Source organism: Phycodurus eques, chromosome 21 (genome assembly GCF_024500275.1).
Source record: "Phycodurus eques isolate BA_2022a chromosome 21, UOR_Pequ_1.1, whole genome shotgun sequence".
NCBI classification, from domain to species: domain Eukaryota; kingdom Metazoa; phylum Chordata; class Actinopteri; order Syngnathiformes; family Syngnathidae; genus Phycodurus; species Phycodurus eques.
The window spans coordinates 14,848,513-14,868,564 of record NC_084545.1 but is presented as its reverse complement, the minus strand read 5'-3'; the positions used below and the strand labels follow the sequence as shown (position 1 = coordinate 14,868,564).

General features: G+C 41.6%; 1 protein-coding gene across 7 annotated transcripts; it reads left to right on the top strand.

Annotated features, from left to right (window-relative positions):
* The first annotated feature begins 596 nt into the window (after window positions 1-596).
* Window positions 597-19,431, top strand: LOC133396260 (TLC domain-containing protein 4-B-like). Of its 7 annotated transcripts, none has more exons than XM_061665886.1 (9): window positions 597-838; window positions 2,874-2,971; window positions 3,048-3,132; window positions 5,867-6,036; window positions 8,355-8,444; window positions 9,766-9,824; window positions 9,960-10,054; window positions 16,591-16,664; window positions 17,098-19,431. In XM_061665886.1, the coding sequence occupies exons 4-9, from the start codon at window positions 5,882-5,884 to the stop codon at window positions 17,414-17,416; spliced, it is 792 nt and encodes a 263-aa protein (XP_061521870.1). In that variant the 5' UTR covers window positions 597-838; window positions 2,874-2,971; window positions 3,048-3,132; window positions 5,867-5,881; the 3' UTR covers window positions 17,417-19,431. The 7 variants fall into 7 exon arrangements, with proteins under 7 accessions (XP_061521870.1, XP_061521864.1, XP_061521868.1 ...); XM_061665880.1 differs by having other exon boundaries at window positions 2,874-2,975; XM_061665884.1 differs by having other exon boundaries at window positions 597-846; window positions 2,874-2,975.
* The last annotated feature ends 621 nt before the right edge of the window (window positions 19,432-20,052 follow it).

The following is a 20,052-nucleotide window of genomic DNA, read 5'->3' as shown; positions in this document are numbered from 1 at the left end:
ATACTGTTAGTTCTGAAAGGTGCTGTTAGTCATGACCCACAATGCAATGCGAAAAACTAGAGACAAGAGGCTGATATTTAATTGCCATAATTTGTTTGTTGGTTGGTTTGTTTATTATACAATTCCAATTAAGTTGGGACGTTGTGTTAAACATAAATAAAACCATTTGCAAATCATGTTAAACCTATATTTAATTGAATGCACTGCAAAGACGATATTTAATGTTCAAACTGATCAACTTTATTGCTTTTTAGCTAATAATTATTCACTTAGAATTTGATGGCTGCAACACTTTTCCCGAAAAGATGGGACAGGTGGAGGAATACTCATCAAACACCTACCTGTTTGGGACATGGTTTTTAAAATAGATTTTTAAGGTCTCCGTCTCGACTCCCGAAAGTTAGTCTCTGTGAGTTCTGGTCTGGGGAATGTTTTGGTCTCGAGTGTTCCTCTTTGTTTTGTAGCTTTAAGGACTCTGCTGAAACTTAAAGCCGAAAGAGCAAAGATGAGTCGAGGCGGGGCTTTGCCATCGGCATGTACCAATCACAACACCCCAACCCCCCTAAAAAAAATAAAATAATAATTCGTGGAACCAAACCACTGCAAATATGCACGTTAGCCATCAGACAAACACAGCTAGGTTGCTCCCCCGGCTCCTTCTTGTCTACTGTTTAGCTAGCTAGCTAGTGCGCGCGTGTTGTTGTTGTTGTCGTTGAACTAGCATGGAGCGGTATGACGGCCGTGGATGTGACACGGCGGGTGCACCTTTTCCGCCAGCCGTGGGAATCTTAAGCGGCTGAGGCAGAGCAAGGCGGGGCGTCTTCATGAAAGTCGTTCGGTAAGTAAGTAAGTAAGGTTTTGGTTTTGGTTTTCTCTCTCCTCAACACGCCAGGCGAGGCGATGCGACGTGGTTTGGCCTCGCGAAAAGAAAGTGAAAGCAGTGCCGCTGCGTGTGAGTGTGACACAGAGAAATCGTTGTCCAGTCCGAGTAATTCGATGCCGAAGGCGAAATTAGATTGTGGTGGGTCAGTGTTTTCCCCCTCGACGCGTCTTACACAAGCGCATTTTTACTCAATCTAGTCCGAACATGAAGCTGGCAGTACAAGGAAATACGTCCAAGTCACATACTGCCGAAAGAGACGTACATATTATTCCATACTGTTCTATAAGGCACACGTCGTTATTAGGTGATTCAACTTGGGAAAATATTGTATGCTTTTTATAAGAAGAAGAATCCGTTAACATGTTTTCCAAGCGCATTTTAACCCAATGTACAGCCTGAACGTGTAGCTGGCAACACAGGGAAACATGTCTGTCACATACATAGACTATATGTATTTCAGTTTTTTTTCCTGGTTGACATCCTGTATGCTTCTTATAATAATAACAAAGCAGCACGTCTTCCTACACGAGCACATTTTTGCCCACATGTTAAGTCTGAACATGAAGCTGGCGACACAAGGAAACATTTCACAGTCGCATACCTCTGAAATGGACTGCATTTCTCTCCAAATCCATTTTTACGTTATTTTAGGTTTATCAACTCAAGGATAAGACTATATGCTTCTTTCGATGATGACAACACATTTGAGCCCAGCGCAGTTTAGCCCAATGTACAGTCTGAACATGAAGCTGGCAACACAAGGAATTAATGAAACATTTCAGCCACATACTACTGAAATGGAACATATTGTACTCCCAATCAATTTTTATGCCATTCTTTTGTTGAAGGCACACACGATTTATAATTGAATGCTTTAAAAATTGTATCAATTCAATGAAAATACTGTATGCTTCTCATAATAATAATAATAATAATTAGGCTCTACGCCATCAGGATGTTTGGGGCCGATCAGCGAGTTTAAAAAAACCCCATCACCGATCCGATCACATGATAGAGGAATGTGTCTATTTAAATGACCTGTTCATTTACTGGATATACGTGTGTACCTAATTGCTCCAAAAATTCTATTTTCAGTAAATAATGTGTCTTTGTTCCTCTATTTATGGGAGGGAGGCATAGTGACAGACAGAACAAATGAATGGTCTTCTATTAGATGGCAGGAAGTAAATACAGTCATGAATGTATCCACTTTTTGTGACATTTGTGTTTGTTGGTGTGCCGTGAGATTTTTCTACTACTGTAAAATATGTTCCTATGTTCCTCCAACATTACATTACATAAATAATGGGTGCGAACTTACTGTAATTAAATTATTTTGAATTAAATGACTTCACCCACACCGAAATTTTAGAGCATGATTCGACAGAGCGGCAGCATGTTTACGTCCAACCGTTCGCGCTAGCAGTAGCTTCCTAGGCTACATAGCGTTTTGTTGCCTGCTTGCGAGCCGTATCGTATTAAAAGTACGTGAACATACCTCAAGCAAGGCTTAAACGAACGTCCTCTCCTCTCCTGATCAGGGGTGACGGTTACAGGTCATTGTGACCGTCTCGCCTCAGCCCCACCAGTCTCCCCATTTTGAATGCATCACACCCTACCACACACGATCACGATACAGGGATAATGGTTGCCAGTCTGGGACCTGGTAACCATAATAATAGGGTGAGTGGAGCGTTTTTAAATTTCAAACAATTCAGAGCAATTTAAAGTGACTAAGAGTACAATGATGATTGTGCAAATAGTGCAGAGAGTTCTCAAACACTTAAGTGGGGAGTTGTAATCAACAACAATATACAAATAGTGCAGCGTGATGAAACAGTGTGTACGGATAATGGAGAAGTGTCCTGACAGAGATGTGCAAAATGGCAGCTGTTACAATGAAATTGGAAGTCGACTGTTTAAGAAGTTAATGGCAATGGGGAATAAGTTGTTGGAATGTCTGCTGGTTTTACTTTGCGTTGTTCGATAGGACCTACCTGAGGGAAGGCACTGGAATAGGTGGAGGGTCCAAGAGGATTTTGCATGCCCTTGTCTTAGTCCTGGCAGTGTGCAAGCCCTCAAGAGTGGGTAGGTGGGTACTGCTAATTTTTTTCGGCAGTCTTGGCTGTCTGTTGCAGTCTGATTTTGTCGTTCTTTGTGGCAGCACCAAACCCGACTGTGATGGATGAACACGGAACCGATTCAATGAAAGCTGTGTGAATTTGCCCATTTCAAATCTGCAGTAGAAGGTATTCAAGTCGTCTGCCAGTCCTTTATTGTACTCCACTTGGAGGGGATGATCGCTTGTAGCGAGTTAGAGATTATAATCCTCGCCAAACTGACCCAGAGTCAGTCCTGTTTTCTGCAATTAGTTTGAATTCCTGGGTCAAGTTTGTGCACGAATTGTTCATTGTCCACCATTTGCTTTTGTTCTGTAGCTTGAAGTGGACCTGGACCATTTGCCCTTGAAGGCTGAGTAGCACCATTACAAAGACGGGTATAAAATTACCAAGGACAGTGGCCAACCCTGTGTGTGTGTGTGTGTGTGTGTGTGTGTGTGTGTGTGCGTGCGCGCGCGCCCGCCCGCCCACGCAGAGGTGTCTGTTGACATACAACAGTGCATACGTGTAGAATCCCCATGGACCTTTGCATTGTATGTCAATATTTTGTTGCTACTACTGCTATCTGTCCCATAAACTCATACAGATGAATGTGAAACCACGTACATATTTCTCAGTTCTAGTTCTAACAATGCCTCGTCATAGTTGTTTTTTTTTTTCTGTTGTTGTTTTTTTGTTTTGTTTTTGGTCGTGTTTGGCCGTTAGGTCAAGCAGAAAGGAAGATCTGTATCCGTTTCATGTCGGAACAGTTTTACTGTGTCACAGAGGACTTTTTAAGCTGCCACTGTGGTTTCGTTTTATTCTTATGGATATTTATTGAGAATTAGTCATTCAGTTGAACAGAGTTTTTAAAGGGGAGTGAAAAAAAAAAGGAGAAATTGAAAAAGTAACTAAATATTATAGGAAAAGAAGACAACAAAAAACAAAGCACTAGCTGTAAACAAGATGAGGAAAGTAAAGCATTATAAAACGAGTACAATGACACATTGGATTTGAGTGTTGTATGGGTCAGTAGTGCTACATCCCTGTGAGGGAAGGACAGGAGGGAAACATGCAGGACAGGGGTTGTGGACAAGGCTGGAGAACAAGTGTGTAGTGGGAGTGGCTATGTAAGTTATAAACCTCTGTAGGACCAGAATGTAAGTGAGGGCATACCCGATAAATGGGCATAGTTATGTTATTCGTCGTAATGAGTGAGTGGGCCCACACCCAGCGAATAAGTCCCCGGCGTGGGTGTCTGCGGACATATGCAAGTGAATTGACACCATTTCGCATGCACAATGACTGTCAGAAGTGTCCTGCAATTGTTGTGCCTGCACTGGGGGCCGAGGACCCCACCCCACCCAGTCGAGAGGCGGGGTCGGGCCCAGGAGTCCACCTCGGAGCGGCCCGGTGGACAGGACACCTCCCGCACCGAGTCATCCAGGGTGGTCCACAGGCGCCCTTGTCGCTGACATACAAGTACTGGGTGCAGCGCAGCCCCTGTAGAGCGGCTAAATTTGGCTCTTTTATGAATGCGGAAACATGTTGCCGAGGGCGCTTTAAGAATTCACACATTTTAATTTAACCTGGGCGTGGACCAAATCAACCGTTCAAGACCACTGCAATACCAAACCAACGTCAAGCAGTTAAGTTGTGGTGACGTGTTCCAATCTCGTACAAACTAACCGGCACGTGATCAAATTAAGCTTCACCCAGTTATTAATTATCCAATTGTGCTCCGGTCACATTTAGTAGCACTGTTTCACTCACTACTCCACACACCTAACGCTCTTCCTGTTTACATTCTTGTGACTCATTTGCGGGCGGTGCGTTTGGGACCTGGTCTTTCAGTGACCTAATCTACTCTACCTCTTAATAACACCATCATGTCACAAAATAATAATAAAACGCTACACATACATACAGCGGCTGAAATAAGTATTTAACATGTTACCATTTTTCCCACTAAATATATTTCCAAAGGTGCTATTGACCTAAAAATTTCACCAGATGTTGGGGACAACCAGAGTAATCTATAGATGCAAAGAAAGTAGAAAAAAATGAGGAATTAATTATGTAATAATATCAAATGATGCAGAGAAGAAAAACACACACACACACAATTTTAATATAATGGAAAAGTTTATTTATTTCCATAATTCCATTGAAAAAGTAAAACTTTAATAGATTATAGATTCGGGGCCCAGAATTTAAACAATTTCAAGTATGTATTTGTTCATTTTTACATCATTTGGGGTCCAGCTCATGAAACCCACAAAATCGGGAATACTGTGAAGTAAGCACCATTCTCAGTTTTTGAAGAAGGAAAAAAAAGAAATGATGGTCACATTAAATCAATAACAATATGGTATTTTCAAAACGATATGTTAATCTTCAATACTTGGTTGGTAATCCCTTTGCTTTAACCACTGCCTCGATGCACCGTGGCATTGAGGCAATCAGTCTGTGGCATTGCCAAAGGAGTTATGAAAGCCCAGATTTCCTTGATGCTTGCTGTCGCTTCTTCTTTGTTTCTGGGTGTGGTGCCCCACATTTTCCTTTTGATAATAGCCCATAGATTCTCAATGGGGTTTGGATCCGGCGAGTTGGCTGGCCAGTCAAGCACTGTGATGACATGGGTATCAAAGCAGGTTTTGGCGCTTCTGGCAGTATGGGCAGGGGCCAGGTCCTGCTGGAACATGAAATCTGCATCTCCATACAGATCCTCAGCAGAAAGAATCATGAAGTCCTCTAAAACATTCTGGTAGACTGTTGTGGTGACCTTCGATTTAAGAAAGCTATGCTTTGCTATGTCTTGCCTTGCTACTTTATAGTACCTGTATAAACCTGGCCAAGAAACATTTTCTTCTCCCCTTCACAGTGGAGTCGATTGGCCATGGACCCATTTAGCCAGCTCATCCTTACCATCTCAGTTACCAGCTTTTTCACCTTCCAGTGGCTCTTCCACAAAGTCAGCCCCTGGGTGTCGATGCATGTCAGCCCAGGCTTCCTTGGCCTCAGCGAAAAGCAAAAGGTGGAATGGAACTCAAGGTGAGTGGATCGCGACTCTCAGGTGTTTTACCCACTAGTTGAGGGGGGGAGTTCTTAATGAGTCTGATTTGAATGTGGACACAGAAAATTCACCCATGTCTTATTGTCAGAGAAGTATTAATATACCAGTTACAGGTTTGTTGTTGTAGTGTTTATAACTGCACTGTACACATTATTGAGCTACATTAGTGTGTGACTATGATCATAAAGAACATATTAATAAATTAAATGCAATGTCTGTCAAACTTAATTGGGGGGGGGGGGGGGGAGAAAATAATAATAATAATAAAAAAACCTCCGTTCACAAATAATTATTTGCAGTGGGTTTTTTTTCTCTCTCTCTCTCTCTCCTACTTCATGCAAACACATTTACAGATACCAAATACTTCACACTGCTGACTGAGAGCTGTCCATAAAGTCATTTATATATTTATTTATTTTTATATTTATTGAACCTTATCCAGGTAAGGTATTTGCAATGCCAACCTGGCTGCAGACAGCCGATTAAAACAAAATCAAAATAGAAGCAAGTACATATACAAACTGTACAATGTCTTTTTTTTTTTTTTTTTTTTTTTTTTTTTTTTTTTTTTTTTTTTAGTCCTGTTCGGCTGTTATGTCAAGCAGAATGGAAATTCTGTATGCTTTTTATGCCGGAACAGTTTTACTGTGTCACAATAGAGTTTTTAAGCTTCCGCTCTGGTATTATAATTTAGGTTTATTGAGAATCAGACTTGTTCAGTCGAACAGAACAAAGTTTCTTGAAGGGAGAGAGAAACAAAGATTGTAAACAGGATGAGGGAAGTAAATCATTACATTATCTACAAGGATGAAACATTAAATATGAGGACGGGACAGTCCCACACTGAGGGACCCGGGGCGGTCCTACGGCCTCACCGAGGCGCCCTGACAACCGGCCACCCGGTGGGGGCCGCAGGGACCCAATGCCACCCCCCCAACCAACCCCGCCACAGCCTAACACGCCCCGCCACCCCACCCCCAGCAGAGCAAGACGCCCACAACCCGCAGGGCCCGCGCAATGCAGCCAGTCCTAAAGGGTTAGCTTTTAAAGGTATTTAAATATACAATCAGACGATCACTGGACTTTATCTTGTCAACTCAAATGCGAGCGGATACGCTCGTTACCGTCGTGATGACAGCAAGCGCGGATCGCGCTTGTATTATAAGAAGAAAATGGGGAAAAACGTGTGCTGATGGTCATTGGTGATTTAATTCAAGGATTGCTTGATGTATGTTCACGTACGTTTAATTTGATACGGCTCGCAAGCAGGCAACAAAATGTTATGAAGCATAGCAAGCTAGTGCTAGCGCTAACGGTTGTACGTAAACATGCCAGCGTTCTGTCGACTCATGCTCGAAAGTTTTGGTGCGTGTGTAGTAAGGTAGTGGTAGGGTAGAGTGTGGCTGAACAGCATATGACGGTGGTCTGTAAAGTGGGGGCGGGGGGGGGGGGGGGGGGGTTAAGAAGACAAGAGCAGAGCAGAGAACCATGTGGTGCATGCTGAGAAAGGAAAAGTGTTGTGCACCTGTTCGAGAAAAGGTAAGACAGGCTCTTGGTGGACAGGAGGAGCTTCCAGAGGACTGGACCACTACACCCAAGGGGAATAGAGAGACAGGCAGGAGAGTACTTGGTGTATCTTCTGGTAGGAAAGGGGAGAAGGAGACTTGGTGATGGAACCTCAAAGTACATGAAATCATACAAGGAAAGAGGTCAGCTAAGAAGTGGGACACTGAGAGGAGACAAGAATACATGGAGATGTGATTTAGAGGGTGGCAAAGGACTTGTTATAGGAACAGGGTATACATCTTGTGCTGAGATCTTGGAGGGCTTTGGGAACATCGCTGAACAGATTGGTTGGATTGGATACAGTTGATAGAATTCCTCACCTGCCAACGTGCATGACTCACTCATTTTCACTCATGCTCGCTTTTACTGATGATAGCACTCATGAAATTGAAATGGTCACATGGTCTATGAGGGGCAAATAAAACGTAATGATGAGTGGTGATAGGTTCAGGCTACAAGTTGTGCGGGATCTGCCATGATTTAGCAGTCAATGCGGATGTCGCTGTGTCTTGGGAATGGGGCGTTGCTCAGCTTGACCCCTCTGCTGTGTTTAATCTCTCAGTCTAATTGCTCTGGATCTGTGTGACTTCCTGCCAGGCAAGGGCTTGATGTATTTGACCAGAAAGCTTGAAGCCCACTCACTGATCAGTTGTGCACCATAAATAATGAACAATTACAGTGACATGTTTCAATGATAGTCTGAACAGTGTTCTGTTGTTCATTTTTTCAGGACAGTATCGACTCTTCATGCACTGTTAGTGGGAATCTTCTGTCTTTACATTTTGTTCTTTGATGACTCCATCAATGAAGACCCAGTTTGGTAAGAGTGTGTTTTTGAAATTATTTGAATCTCTGTACCTTTTCTTGTTTTTAACCCTCTATTGAACACTCATTGAAACATGTTCACCCCAGAAAATGTTTACTTTAAAAAAATTATGATATAAATTTGGAGCCGGCACGGTGAAGACTGGTTAGCACATCTTTCCTCACAGTTCTGGGGATTGGGGTTCAAATCCTGGCCCCGCCTGTGGGGAGTTTGCATGTTCTCGCTGTGCCTACATGGGTTTTCTCCGGGCAGTCCGGTTTCCTACCACATCCTAAAAAACATGCATGGGAATGTGTCAAAACAACGTTTGTGTATGCACTGTATTGGGGATGGGCATTTAACTAAAAAAAAAAAACTATTAGTAAAATTATATATTTTCAAAAGCTTTTAAATCACATTGTTCTGAAGTCGGTGGAACGGTGGGTGACTGGTTAGCACATCTGCCACACAGTTCAATATTGTAAATCTAAATAATCCATTCCAAACACTCGAACGTATTAATAAAAAATTGTTTTTTAGCCCAGAAAATAGTTTAACATACAGAAAACAATGCAAAATGAATATAAATGCCCTATCAAATGGCTTAATGAACATTAAACACCACTCTTACATTTATTTGAATATAATGTATGCAGCGGCACGGTGGCCGACTGGTTAGAGCGTCAGCCTCACAGTTCTGAGGACCTGGGTTCAATCCCTGGTCCCGCCTGTGTGGAGTTTGCATGTTCTCCCCGTGCCTGCGTGGGTTTTCTCCGGGCACTCCGGTTTCCTCCCACATCCCAAAAACATGCATTAATTGGAGACTCTAAATTGCCCGTGAGTGCGAATGGTTGGTTGTTTGTTTGTATGTGCCCTGCGATTGGCTGGCAACCAGTTCAGGGTGTACCCCGCCTCCTCCCCGATGACAACTGGGATAGGCTCCAGCACGCCCGCGACCCTAGTGAGGAGAAGCGGCTCAGAAAATGGATGGATGATGTACGCATTTAAACTGAGGCCTGCGAAATATGAGGTTGCGTGGCAGCTCGATTGGCAAGAATGCAATTGGGTAATCGCACAAAAACAGCACGAGAGGCTTCGAACTGATATGATTGCGGTGGATGAGACCAGTCAGTCAGCATTCTTTGACAAGATCGGGACAGCAGTTACTACACGTGGATGGGTTGAAAATAACATAGACATATTATTATGGAAAGAAGGTTTTCTCTCTCTTATTACAGAACTGGTTTCAGCGTACACACACTAGAAAGTAATAAAAAGGATATTGATGTGTTCAAATACAATATAAATGTATAAATAACGTGTGCTTTTGCAACAGGGGAGATCCTACTCTAGTGAAGACTAATGTTGCCATCACAACAGGCTACCTCATATCTGGTAAGTGAAGCCTCACTTGGTAATGCTTCAAATGTAACATGATGAGTTTTGTTTTTTATCAGGTGCATTTATTTGTACAATTTCCTATTTTAATGTGCCACCCCTCTGTCCCCATCTTATCCTTCTGTTTTCCAGATCTGTTGCTAATTTTTTACTATTGGAAGGCGATAGGAGACAAGTTTTTTGTAGTGCATCATCTGGCAGCATTGTATGCTTACTACTATGTACTGGTGAGTGCTTTATTGTCCAATAGCAGAACGTGCAGGCAAGATGGGAAGGAGCCGATCAAGGGTGAACAGCAGTGTCCAGGGGACTCCGGCCATTTTCTTAGTAAACTGCCAAATAGATGTTCTTGTAAGGTTGTTCTTGGCAAGGTCAGTGCACTCAGTTAGGAGCCAATTTCTGCCACTCAAAGCGCAATCTAAGGAGAGTTACAGTACATGTACCTTATCACTGTTGTGGGAGTGTGGAGCCTATCCCAGCTGACTTTGTACAAAAGGTGAACTGAACTGCACTATGCGCTGACTTCCAGTCAATCACAGAGCGCTAACGATAAAGTGTTAACTGATAACACTCGCTTGCATGAAAGTCCACTATTGCATTTTAACCACCACTGGCCTACAAGTGTGCATTCAAGACGTCATTGAAAACAATCTCCCTTATGTTCCTTTTGCTCGACTAAACGAACCCAGCAAGTTCTGCAACATCGCTGTGTTCTTTGGGTAATGTTTGTAGGCCGGCCACTCCTGGGAAGGTTCGCCAATGTTTCATGTTTTCTCTATTTGTGGATAATAGAGAAAACACGGAAACCATGGTTTGCTGGACGCCTGAAGCTTTAGAAATGGATTTGTAACCCTTTTCAGAACGATAGGTGTCCATTACTTTATTCCTCATCTGTCCTTGAATGAATACGTGATGGGGATGTCACCAATGGTGACACTGCGATCTTCTCTGATCAATGCCTCGACCCTAGCACTAGGGTTCCCAGGGTTAACCGCTGAAGATTGTCATTTGCGTGTGACGGAGGTCACTCGAAGCGGTCTCTTGTTCTTCGCCTTTGATCCTGGACACCCCTAGCCTATTGCAGCTTCCCCATACACATTTAGTTGTGGTTCCCCTTGCAAAGCAATCAATTCAAGTACAGCTCTCTGTTTCTGATGGGCATTTTTATTTTTAGTTTTCAGCCACGAAAACCTCATTGAGATTAAAAATGTCTTTTACAAGAGTGCCCTGGTCAGGACAGGCAATGAACTCATTTTCAAAATGGCTGACAGGAAGAGGATAGGCTTAAGCAAAACTTACAAAATAAATGAATAAACCTTCAAACAAGTATTTAAACTCCAAACTGTAAAAATGTCTGAGCATGTTTGCTTTATATATTCCGATAAGGATCCTTGCAGCCTCCCACCTTCACTTAGTAGTCGAGTCTATGAGGCACATAACGCTTGAAGCCCTCCTTTTGAAAGTGCTCTGTTTCATAAAATCAACTTCAGTTTCTGACATACAGGTAGGTAGGTCTGATGATAATATGTAGTATGGGATGGATGGATGGATGATCAACTTCAAACTTCATTGGTTACTGAGAATTGTCACCCACTAAGTCCAGTCTTTAAAGACACTTGCTGTTCACTCTTGGTTTACTCCTAAGCTCTCTCTATTGTCAGTTCTCTATCGCATCATGATTATGGAAATGATTGACAACATGGTATTTTTTGCATGGAATGCTCAACAATGGTATTGGCTGTTGAACCCACCCTTATCCCCACATCTCTACCTCCCTCCCCTTGCCTCACCATGTTCTTATAGTTCCTGTCCCTTGTTTTTTTTTTTTTAATAATACTGACCCCACCCCCACCCTTCTCTCGATATATTCTGAGTTTTAGCGCAACACCTGCCTTGCATGCCAAGTGCAGGGCTCTTCAGGGTTCCTGTTACCATGCATGTGAACAAACTGTGTTTAACCTAACACCTGGCTGCGTACCTGCAATACAGTTTGCCATCTGTTTATGTGCCGGAGCCTCCTCTCTCTTTGTTGCACTCGTCCTGAGATTTCCCTCTAAACAGAAAACTGGCAAAGCCACGAAATACTAAAGTGTATCCCAGATTGACTGGCCCTTCTAAAAAAACAACAAAAACATATTCTTTTAAAAAGGCTATGCAGTGTGCAGTGCTCTGCCTTCAGTTCTTGCACTCGAGTCTAATTTGTTGGGGTAAAACCTTTTAATTCAGTCGTTCCAAATAATATGTTCGTATTGGCCATTGATAATAACACTGTTAGTCAGTGACTGGATTTCTGCTTAATACCGTGAAGGACATCATAATCCCAACCATTGTCATTTAGATGCTTGCTCATCTTGTAAAAGCATGCGTCGCTGTTTACTAATGATGTCATTCGTTTTAACTGTGAGTTCTGTCTGTATCCACGTGAGGACAGCAGAAATGCATGGTAAATTTCATCCACTGTCGCCATTTTCTGAGTGAATATGCACACCAGTATACATGAAGAACAGTCCTGTGAGTAGAGTTTTAGCAACTCTAAAGATGGGTACTAGTCCATGTTTCTGTCTCTTAGTAGAAGTCAAGTAAATGTTGCACCATTGTCAATTTGAAAGGTCTATTTTGGGCAGGCAGAACAAGCACCTGTAAATGTTTTAAGAGACATCCATACTGTCACTGGACACTCATGACTGTCTTCCCGAGAAATTGAATCTGGTATAAAAGTTTTTTTCCCCCTATTTTTTTTTAAATCCTTATAACTGATGAGAACCCAAATTGGCTTCCACTGTAGTTGTCATTTTTATTTGCTCTATTTTGGTAACCAGTCAAAGTAGTCATTTGTTGTTGAGGTTTTATTAGTTAACATGCCGCGTGTGTCTATGTGTGAGTGTTCATGTCAAAACTTCTCATTTAGAACTCTCGACCGAAGTGTCAGAGGTACAAATTAGAATCATATTTTGAGCTACTTTTTCCATTGTTGTCCTTCATCACGTCTTCACGAGAAGAGTGACTTTTCACCAGAATTACTGGAATCTGTTTTTAACCCGCACAAATAGGTAAACCATAACATAACTCCTATGGGACCTTTTTTAGATGCATGCTCAATTTCTGTGTTTGTATGTGTCGCTTCATATTTGCTTACAGTATTAAGAGGCATATTTTGTCGTCGTTCTAATCTCTGTCTGTTTTTCTGTCTGTCTGTCTCTTTAACATTAATCACCCCTCTTCAAACCCAACATGCAAAAACAGTTCATGCAAAAACTACCAAATAGGTGTGAGCGTGTGCGTGTGTGTGTATTCAGGGAGCCCTCGATCTCGATGGGGACTTCCTCTTTATTTTATTCCTGTCTTGTCTGCTGTTATTGCTGTTTGGTTGCACTGAGCAGATGTGATGCCCAGTCACAGTATGGACTTACCAGTTCCTAGAGGTACTAGCATGCTCCTGCTAGGTGGAAATTACTGTAGACAGTATCTACACTGATTTGTATCCCTTAGTAAGTATGTTTTAATGACAAGCTTTTATTTCAGCCTCACAGGTAAGTTTTTGTATGGTGTTTAAAGTTAGACTATGAGTCAAATATGCTTACCAAACACGGTAGATACACTAATGAGATTCAAATAGGGGGGGGGGGGGCAAATCTGCCTTTACATGGATAATACTATTTTATTTTTTATATTTTCAAATTGGTTATTCATTTGCTTACTCTGTATCCTGCATTTTATTATTATTTATTTTTTTTTTTTTTACCTCATGTAGTACACTTCTGACAACAGATTTGTGAATAATAACTGCAATATTATCTTGGTTAAGGCAGAAAATGTAGATCTTGTAATATATGTCATTAAATAGTGCAGATGTACCCAATGTTGTGGCCAGCGAGTGTGTATTGTACTGGTTTTGAAGGAGCTGCTGTTATTTTTCTTAATTTAGAGGCGGGTGGGAAACCTGTTGCACCTGAAGGCATGTCACGTGGCACGTTATGCAATTCCAAAAGAATAAACCGTTACAAAAACCCATAAAATATTTAACCTGCTCATGCTCATAATGTAATTGATAATGCTGCTTTAGCTTTTTTTTTTTTGCTTTCACTTCCTAAATTTGGACATAAATAACAGTTTCAAATAATAAAAACATGTCTTTGACTCGCGGAATAACTTCAACATAACTTGCATGTGTGTGCTCAAAAGTATTATGTATACAATGCATACCTCATGATTTCAATAGATCAAGTGTTTTAGTGTTTTAAAGCTTCTGCTTCATTGCATCCATCTTCTTTCAATAATTGATCGTGAGGAACACTCATACACTCATTTAGCCTAAATTGAGCTTTTGACGACGAATGCACTGTGTAACCCCCCCACCCCCCCCCCCCCCCCCCCACACACACACACACACACACCACCACCACCACGCCCCTGGGGGGGGGGGGGGGGAACAAAAAAAGATGCTGAACAGACATGAATGTTTGATTTTGTTTTCATGGCTTTGGATTGTTCATCCCTGAATGTATGTGTGGATGTAAATACTGTGCCCATATTCTTAACGGCCTGAAAGAATGGTACATGATATGATGTGAGTTAATTTTTTGTCCCCTTGAGGGCAGTAGAAACAAGTATAACAAATGTCCAGCCAACGTTGTGAGTACAGTACTGTGCCGTATAAGCGTTTTGATGGGGAACATGCACAAATATCACAACTAAGTAGCTGCTTTTGTCTGCTAAAAGATAACGTCAACCATCAGAAGTTGCATCTGTAACGCAGGATTAACTATCAGGAAGAGTACAATGAAAAATGCGGTATTTTGACAGCACTCCAACCTTTTGATTTGTATGCTGTTTTGTGATCCGTATTTAATTGCTCCCTGGTATACAAAAAATATTCTTAAATACAGTGCCGTGAAAAAGCATTGGCCCCCTTCTCAAATACGTTTGCATAGTTTCCTCCCTTTGTTTAAGATAATAAAACAAATGTAAATATCAAACAAAGATAACCCAATTCAACATAAAATGCTGTTTTTAAATGGTGATTTTATTTATTAAGGGAAAAAGATTTCAAAGCCTTGTTCAGAAATGTAATGGCTTCCCTTGTTAAATATTGAATTAACTGTGACTAATCACAGCGTTGGTTTCATTTTCACTGACCACACCCGAGCCTGATTACCTCCAGACCTGTTCAATTAAGAAATCACTTAAATAGAACCTGCTTGACACAATGAAGTTTGCCAAAAGATCTTTAAAAGCTGCAACAAAATGACATGATCCAAAGAAATTCAAGAACAGATGAGAAAATAAAGTCATTGACACCTATCGTTCTGAAAAGGGTTACAAACCCATTTCTAAAGCTTTAGGCCTCCAGCAACCCAAGTTTTCCATGTTTTCTCTATTATCCACAAATAGAGAAAACATGGAACATTGGCGAACCTTCCCAGGAGTGGCCGGTCTCCAAACTTTACCCAAAGAACACAGCGATGACTCATCCGGGAGGTCACAAAGGAACGTAGGACAACATCTGAAGAACTGTAGGCCTCCCTTGCCTCAGTTAAGGTCAGTGTTCATGACACAACATGAAGGAGGAAGAGTCTGGGCGGGAAATGGTATCCGGGGCAGAGTTCCACGATGCAAACCACTGGTGACTCGTCTCGCTCTTGCGCAAAAAAAAAAAAAAACCTGAATGATTCCCAAAACTTGTGAGAGAATATGCTATGGACTGAGATTTTTCTTGGGAAGGTGTGCGTCTTGTTACATTACAAATGTAACCCAGTATTTGAGAAAAAAAAAACATCATACCAACAGTCAAACACCGTGGTAGTCATGTGATGGTCTGGGGCTGAGAAGTTGCTTCAGGACCTGGACGACTTGCTGTGATTGATGGAGCTATTGATTCTGCTCTTTACGAGAAAATCCTGACGGAGAATGTTCGGCCGTCGGTTCATGACCTTAAACTGAAGCGCACTTGGGTTCTGCAGCAGGACGACAATCCAAATCACAACAGCAATTCAACTTCTGAATGGAATACAAAAGACTTGATTTCAGTTGTTGCTGAATGGGTGGCCCAACCAGTTACAGTATTTCATATATGGGGGCAATTCCTTTTTCCACAGTGGACCAGGTAGCTTTGAATCATTCCCCCCCCCCCCCTTAAAATAAATAAAATCACCATTTTAAAAACAGCAATCTTTGTTTACTTGGGTTATTTTTGTCTAATTACATTTGGTTGATGATCTTAAACATAAAAGCTGGGAAACTGAAAAATGAAAAAAAACTTTGCGAAGGGGGTTAACACTTTTCCATCCATCCATCCATCCATCCATTTTGTACACCGCTTATCCTCACCCGGGTCATTTTTCACGGCACTGTATAGTGTTAACTGTTTTCACATAATTGTATTTTGTTTGTGGAACACAATCATTTCGGTAAAACCCGCAAAATGCACTGCAAGTGCAACCAAGCCAGCTGGCAAGAAAATGTTCAAGGCTTCATCGTTGTACCTGATATATTGTAAAAAAGTACAAATCCTAGTAACAATTAACACGTAGCCTTTACTTCCATTTGTTGTGACTTGACCATTCAGCATGATTTAAGTAGTTTTTGGTTGCCTCTTATCAACCTGCATACATGGGCTGTTAAACATGATTTAAGTGTGTTGTGATGCACCTTGGAATCTTAATTCTGTTCGCGGCGAGAACGTTGTAAATATCCCGTTGATCCTGTCTTGTTTTGTGTACCTTTTTACGTCTGCGTTGTTTTCCTCTCTTTGCTCTCCTTCCAGGGCCAAGGCATGTTGCCTTATTTTGCTAACTTCCGTCTGCTTGCAGAGTTTTCTACTCCGTGTGTGAACCAGCGGTACGTACCATCATGTTAGCGAGTGGGCGTCAAAAATCAGTGCAGCTCAATTTTGTCGCATTTCTGATTGTTGTACTTCAAAACTTGAGGGTACAATTACATTATGTGAAAACGTAAAATGTTCAAACACTCAAAACAATCCCTACGCCAGGTATTTTTTTTTCTCTGGGAGCTACCCTCAGCTCCTATATGCAGCTCTCTGTGTGTCATTGTGCTTTCTGTAGCATCCTAAGAGGCCACAATGTGGCACGAAAGCCCTGGCTTATAGGAAAGTAGCAATTGGTGTCAAGGAAGAATGTTGAGGTGATGCATCTTGAATGAGAGAAAATCTTTGCATGTCGGTGAGGAGCTAAGTTTAGCGCGGGTTGTTAGCGGACGTCACAGAGCGTTTGACCAATGTGTTGTCAACACTGTGTTATTGTTATTGTTTCAGCTGGTTCTTTGAGGTTTTAGGTTACCCAAGGACCTCCCGACCCAACATGGCAAACGGCGTGGCCATGGCCGTGGTGTTCTTCATGGTGCGCGTGGCCGTCATGCCCGTCTACTACAGCCGCATGTATGCCGTCTACGGCACCGAGGCCTTCTACATGGTGCCCTACGGCGGACGCGTGGCGTGGATCTGCTCCAGCATCTGCTTGGACATCATGAACATCATGTGGATGCACAAGATCGCCCGCGGCTGCTACAAGGTGCTGCGGTCAGCACGCCGGAGCAAAGCCGGCGCGCCTCATGAAAACGGGAAGGCCGACTAATGCGAGGAAGCAGACTCGACTTGTTGGTATGCTAACTTGTCAACTGGCGCCGCTACAGGAGCGAATTTAATGAGGAGGAAATGTTCTTAAAACTGGCACAGGTATGATGGATCATCTGACCCGGACCATCTCCAAGCCATGAAATGACCTCTGAGCAATACTTTTGTATTGCTTATGTTTATATATATATATATAAACAGGAAAAATGTACCACTTTCGTGACAGTGGATCCCAAACTGATATAGTTTACTAACTTTGACACGCACATACACTGGTCAAACAATGGTCACTGGTCGATGGTCAGTGCCATTAAATCCTTGAAGAGGATGGTTCAACCTTTTTTGTTTTGTTTGTTTTTTTGTTCATACCTAAATCTTTTTATCACGTCACTCTCAAGGGACACAATAAGGAAGAAAGAAGACTACGACTAATCTAATTAGGAATTAATCTGTTATTTAAGAGGCTCGTTGACTCAGTAGCCTTTTTATTGGAAACGCATGAGATTTCACAGATCCTGAAATAATATGTTGCCTTGCTGGAGATTCAGGCATTTAAAGCTTGTTTTTTTTTGAAGACCAATATATAAAGGGTGAAGTTTTCTAATGAACAAGATGCACAGAGTACTTTTGGAAATGCCGAAAGGGAAACTGAAGGTCAATGTTGTGTTTGTACGCTAACATTACCGAAAGGTGAGATGAGTCGATTAGAATGCGCAAAGTAATACACACGGAATGATATTCACATGTTAATGAAAGCGATGAAAGTAAGATGTTTTATTCAAGAAGCAGCATATTATTTTTGATTTATTATATGGTAAAAAAAAAAAAAAAAAATCCATTTAAAACATTTAAAGTCCAGCACAGTTTTGCCACTGAGCTGCAGCTGTTTTTATGGTTTAAGTCAGCAATTGAGATTCTAATTGTTTTCACATTTAGCCTAACAATTCCTATTGGAATACGCAACATTTTGGATGTAGTAGCTACTCTTTAATCGTGATTTTTTTTTTTTGTCTCTGAAAACTTTCTGTGACGTGAGTAAATGACTGGAAGCAAGAGAATCAAAAACAAGCGTTTTCTATTATTTAAAAAAAAAAAAAAACAACACACACCTGGCTACGTCCAGCTTTTGTTGCCGTGTTTAAACAATATTTAATAGCGCAGTTTTCTTTTTCAGATGCCTGTCTCTTCAGTTTGTTTGCCTTCTCTGTTCGAATGTTAACAGAGGCTTTGTGCTTTTGGTGTTTTAACAGTTTGAAAAATTCAGAAGCCATCACTTTTGTGCTTTTTATTGAATTTAATTTTTTTTTTTGTGTACACAGCAGTGCCAAGTTGCAGCTTTGATCACGTGTCTCTCTGCACGTGCTGCTTTGCATCATGTGTGATTGGGCTCACCTGAAGTCCGGCATTAGTGTGAAAACCATCACTAAGAGGTGCCATGTTTCTGTTAATATACGCAGGTGGAAAGTCCTATTTCTCATCTTTTATATGATGTCGGTCAGTATTCTAATGGATCTAAAAGGAGTGTATGAGGAATACCGGTCGTCGTCTTGTGCATGTGCTCTAACTGCATGTGATGTTGTATGGGGATTGCACTACAAAGGATTGCGTTCTGTTATCATTGTTATAGACACATGTAGACACACGTTTAGCTTCCCTACACAGAACATCACACAGCTGATGTTCAATGTTTTTCATATGCAGCACTGAAATCATTAGCAAGGGAATACTTGAATAATCCGCAGTTTATGATGATGTATAACAATCTGGGTAGTGCAAATACCAATCAATCCTGTATGGATCTTGCATTATATGTTTTAAATGATCAGGGGACATTAATCGGTGGGAAGGCCATTCTGTCCTCAGTTCAATGTTGTATGGAGGAGAAATGTCAGAGAGGGGTCATGGGCAGGGGAAGGTTAAGAGACATTCTGTGAATGTAGTATTGGAAAAAGAGCAAATATTGAGCATTATGTTTTAATTTGTTCCTTATAATAAATGACAAATTGACTCTTACTGTGTCTCATTTTGAGGGGGGTGGGGGGTAATATGCAGGTAAATCTGTTTGGAATGTGTCAACACAACTTTTGTGTATGCCCAGTATTGGGGATGGGCTTTTAACTAAATTTAATAACAGTCCAATTTTTGATTTTAAAAAAGTTTTAAATCTCATTGTTCTGAAGGCGGTGGCACGCTGGACGACTGGTTAGCACGTCTGCCTCACAGTTCTGCGTTCAAATCCCGGCCCCACCTGTGTGGAGTTTGCATGCAGCGTCGCCGGCGTCTGTGACTAAAGCATTAAATCGGATAAAGGTTATTTCAATGAAGAGCCACAGCAAAAGAGGAGCTGATTGGATTTACAGTAACTCATTTGGATGCACCAGCACCTCTACATACACGTTCAAATGTATGCATTTTTTTCTGGCATAAACCAGCCCCCTATAGTAAGTACTAAAAATACCAAAATGGACCCTGGGCTTGCATAAGATGTAAAACACATGGAGAAATTGACTTTTGAGAATGCTTTGAATACTGTGTATGATATTCTGTGTCCTACTAGGAGTCGTAATGTTAGCCCTAATGGGCATCCAGTCAGTTAGCTTGTCAGTAGGATCTTGGCGTTAATATTAACACGTGCAC

Bases quoted from the DNA above. Each gene is read 5' to 3' on its own strand.
- LOC133396260 (XM_061665881.1), top strand. From the start codon at position 5,882: ATGGACCCATTTAGCCAGCTCATCCTTACCATCTCAGTTACCAGCTTT. The intron at 6,037-8,354 runs GTGAGTGGATCG...TCATTTTTTCAG, and splicing joins AAGGTGGAATGGAACTCAAG to GACAGTATCGACTCTTCATG. The intron at 9,825-9,959 runs GTAAGTGAAGCC...TCTGTTTTCCAG, and splicing joins AACAGGCTACCTCATATCTG to ATCTGTTGCTAATTTTTTAC.